Here is a 4,775-nt window from a genome sequence, read left to right on the forward strand (position 1 = left end):
TGTAATTTATTTTTGTTTTCCTGTCTCTCTCTTTACCTCTCTCTTTTACTCTATATTTACTTATCTATCTATCTCTATCTCTATCTCGCTTACTCGCTCGTTCACTTTCTTTGTGTGTGTATGTATGTATGTATGTATGTATGTATGTATGTATGTATGTATGTATGTATGTATGTATGTATGTATGTATACATATACACTGAATGGTTCCCAGTGATCAATTAATATCTTTTTTTCAACCACAAATCACTTTTAATTCCATGCCACCGCAGTCGAGACTGAAGAATCGCTCGATGGAGGCATCCATTGGAAATTGAAACGTGGACGAGCCGAGGATTCGAACCCAGCTAACCCGTAACAAAGTTACAGTGACTTAAACCAATAGCATATTGGTTTAAGTCACTGTAGGGAGGTTGGTGGTGTGGTTAGCGGGTAAGGGGGAAGGGGAGGAGGAAAAGGGGAGGGAGTTGGAGGGGAGTCTATGGTTCGAAAGCTGAAGAAGTGGCCAAGGAATTTGGGTCCATATGAACATACATATGCCCAGAATAAGAAAGAAAGCAAATGAAATATGAAATGTGTTTGTGTCATTATGACATTTGGAAATAAGCTCTCCTACTAGGATTCGAACCCTCGCCTGAGAGGCTTGCTTTTTATGAGACGAAGACCGTACCATCACGCCACTGTGACCCTATAAAGTCGTTCCATTTTGTAGGGTCACGGTGGCGCGAAGGTACGGTCTTCATCTAATAAAAATCAAGCCGCTCAGGCACAGGTTCGAATTCCAGTAGGAGAGTTGATTTCCAATTTATAAAATATAAAAGTAGAATAAGAAGAAATCGTTTGATCAAGACAAAACACGGTGAATTAAGATAATCCAAAGAAAATGTTTATAAATATGGGTCACATTGGTGTTCAGAGTAAGAAAAATAAAGCAAATGAATTATGGAATAAAAGGATTGGAATAGGGTGACGCACAGAAACTTTGATAAAAATTATGACGTGGTGAGATAATTTGAAATCGATTGGAATAGATATAGGTCAATTGGAATGAATATAGAAATTGTGCAAGAAATGCTTTTATGTAAATACCAACGAAGAGAAAGAGAAGTAACAAGAGAGAGAGAGAGAGAGAGAGAGAGAGAGAGAGAGAGAGAGAGAGAGAGAGAGAGAGTGAGAGAGAATGAGAGAGAAATAGTGTGTGTGTGTGTGTGTGTGTGTGAGAGAGAGAGAGAGAGAGAGAGAGAGAGAGAGAGAGAGAGAGAGAGAGAGAGAGAGAGAGAGAGAGAGAGAGAGAGAGAGAGAGAGAGAGAGAGAGGGGGGGAGGGAGATCGAAAGGGAAAGAAAGAGACACAAGGGGGAGGAGGAAGAGGATGGAAAAGTGAGATACTTAAACAAATAACGATAAAAAAAAGAAAAAGGAAAAAGAGATACAAAATGCTGAAGAAACTTCTGCTATGTGAGAAATTATGACGATGGCAAAACAGTGGTGGAGGACAGGGTGAGGAAGATCAGGGAGGGAAGAGGAAAGAGGAATAAGGAGGAGAGTAAGTTAGAAAAGGGAGAAGAAGCAGAGGAATGATGAAGAAAGGAGAGGAAGCTAAAGAAAGGAAGACAAGATAGAAAGAAAAAGAAAGAACTTCGAAGCAAGGTGAGGGAAGAAATAAAGAAAGGAATAAAGAGAAGAGGATGGCGTGGAAGGGAAAAGGAGAAGAAAGTTGAAGAAATTAACTGAAGGGGACAGGGAGAAAGAGGAATAGGAAGAAGAGGTATATAGGTAAAAAAAGAGGAAGGAAAAGGAGAGGAAGGAGAAGGAGAGGGGAGAGAAGAGGGGAGATGGAAAAAGAGTGGAAAAGAGAGCAGGACGACGGGAGTAAGGGTAATAAGATGGGAGGAGGTAGGAGGTGATGAGGGAAGGAAGAGAGAAAGCTCTCAGCCGACTGTAAGTGTGATCCTCTTTCTGGAACGGTGTTGAGTAAAACGATGTATGTATTCATCTATGCATGTATGCATGTATGCATGCATGTTTGTGTGCTTGTATCCATGTGTATCATGTAAGCATGCATACCTCTATGCATGTTCTTATGTATGTATCAATGTTTGCATGCATGTATGTATTTATGTATGTATATATGTATGTATGTATGTATGTATGTATGTATGTATGTATGTATATATGTATGTGTGTATGTATGTATGTATGTATGTGTGTATGTATGTATGTATGTATGTATGTATGTATGTATGTACGTACCTACTGTATATAACTGCATGTATACATCCATATACCTGTTCAGAATTCATTTATCTTTACAAGGACGAACATAGGAATCATAGGAATGTATGTATGCATGCATGTATCTGGGAATTTCAGTATATATATATATATATATATATATATATATATATATATATATATATATATATATATATATCACAGGTGAGAAATGTAGTAACACATTTATAAATCACAACTAACACCACAGTCGGACGAAAGAAAAAGTTGCGTAAGTGGAACTATATATTTCGATTGCTACCTGTACTACTGAAGAGGAGTAGCAATCGAAATATATAGTTCCACTTACGCAACTTTTTCTTTCGTCCGACTGTGGTGTTAGTTGTGATATATATATATATATATATATATATATATGCCTAAATTTAATGCGTACATTTCAATATAAGCCCACATACATTCATACAAAAATACATTTATGTAGATGACAAACAGGAAAACCCCCGAGACACGGTCAGGTCATGGGAAAACTGAGAGTGAGGTGACGATCTGGCGAGCAGTGACCGTTCTGAGGGAAAGATCTGGAGCGGTTGACAGTTCGGGTCTCGTTAAGAGGCCTTCAGCGATGGAGTCCGATTACTTGGATAAGTTGCCAATTCGCCAGTGACAGATCTCTTGGTCGACGATGGCAAGGGGTCTAGGTTCGCTTTGGAGGGTGTGTATCATAAGTATTATCATAAGGTAAGGAGGAATGAGTTAGAGAGTAAACGAAGATGGTTTAGGTCAAAATAAATGAATTAGGTAAAACTAGGTAGGAAGTGGAAGCGGCCGGAGAGCCGATAGGTGGAAAAGTCTGGCACCAGGTTTCATGAATTTTTTATTTTTTATCATTTTTTTTAAATATTTTTAATTACTCATGCTACAGCTACAGTGCTGCGTTTGTGTCATAAAAGAACCGCTTATTTAATGTCAGGATTTTTTTTTTTTTTTTTTTTTTTTTTACGAAGCTCATGCTAGTTCTACATTCGTTTCATTAGCATCGACATTTAGGTACTTTAGGAAATCTATCATGTTATATTATTTTACTTGTCCTAATCTTTTTCCATAATCTTTGAGATAAACTGTTATCAAGATAGTATTTTTATTGACAATACCCTTTGTTTTCATAAGATAGCCTCGTCTTCATAGACCTTCATATCTTTGCTTTCAATTTTTGACAGGATTTTCTCTTATTGTTTGAGATATTTTCAATATTTCTAATCAGGTTTATGGGGGAAATATCAGAAGGAATACAGAAACATGAGAAATACGATTCATTTGTTTTATTTGTGTAAAGAAAAAAATAATATTTATCAAAATAAAAGAAATATACTATCACAGATTTCGCAGATTTCGGAAGCGTACAAACAATCACAGACGACTGGAAGGTCGCAGACTTAGTCTGATCCTCCTGAAGAAGACGACAGGAAAGCCAGCGAAGAACCTCCAGGAAGTGCATCGCCTCATCCAGGCCACAGGCCCAGTGTGACGACGCCCAAGTATCACAGTTTGAAGGGTGATGTGGTCGAGTAGCAGCTCTGGTCGAGTAGGACTCGGAAGGTTGAGATCCCGTTTTTTCGTGGAGTGGGACTCGGAACTTCCTAGGGACGTTTCCGCTACTGCTGATACTCGTAACACTGGTCACCGCCTTCGGAGAATTGCTGCCGTGCTGCCAGCACAAATTACATCACGCACATCACACCTTAAGTATCACATATCATCGGTGGGATGGGTCGAGAACATCACAGTGTTGCTTGAAGAACCAAACCTTCAGGAGTCTTCATGGCTCCTTCAGACTTCGGCCTTCTTCGGCGAAGACGTCACCAGGAGGATGTCCCTGCACAGCATCCAGTCGTCGTCGTCGTCCTCGTTCGTCCAGAAGGTCCCGAACTGGACTTCGGCTTCTGCGGAGACGAGCACCGACCCTTTCAAGTTGAGATTCAGCTCCAGAGATGCAGGAGAAGCTTCGATCATCTGACGAAGCCGCGCCTCAAGAGCTTCGTTGGCCAGGTTCTCCTCGATCTCCGCTTCGAAGTCAACCTTGTACAGCTTCTCCTCCTTCTCTGCCTTCTTCTCCTTGTTGGATCGGGTCTTCTTGAGGAAGTTCTTGATAGCCTGCTTCAGCTTGTGCATGCCGAAGATGGACTTTTTGCCTTCTGTGACAGCCATCGTTGCTTGAACGGAATGTGTCTAGAGTATAGAGCGCGTGAGCTAGCGTCTTCTCAGCTCGGGGCTCGGAATGAGTATGCTGTCGAGCCTGTGACCTGGCCGCCTTATATAGTGGCAGAAGGAATGACGTCACGGGCACGTGATGCCTCGTGGCAGGTGTGTGCGCGCCACGAGCTGCGCCGCAGGACCCCTTGTATAAATGCTAGCCACCTCTAGAGGCTTATTATCAGTCACTGTTTTCTTTACATTCTTCATTCAAATGTTGCTCTTACTACTGTCTAACGGTGTGAATGTATATTGTTAACGTGCTGAAACACTCAGACTTTGTGTATAC

The 4,775-nt window shown here is 40.7% G+C and overlaps 1 protein-coding gene across 1 annotated transcript; it reads right to left on the reverse strand.

The window, feature by feature from the left end:
* Positions 1-3,540: 3,540 nt before the first annotated feature.
* On the reverse strand, positions 3,541-4,517 carry LOC143033011 (uncharacterized). Its single transcript, XM_076198210.1, has one exon. The coding sequence runs from the start codon at positions 4,439-4,441 to the stop codon at positions 4,064-4,066; it is 378 nt and encodes a 125-aa protein (XP_076054325.1). The 5' UTR covers positions 4,442-4,517; the 3' UTR covers positions 3,541-4,063.
* Positions 4,518-4,775: the final 258 nt, after the last annotated feature.

Source organism: Oratosquilla oratoria, chromosome 15, assembly GCF_046742065.1.
Source record: "Oratosquilla oratoria isolate Oo_2021 chromosome 15, ASM4674206v1, whole genome shotgun sequence".
Lineage (NCBI taxonomy): Eukaryota > Metazoa > Arthropoda > Malacostraca > Stomatopoda > Squillidae > Oratosquilla > Oratosquilla oratoria.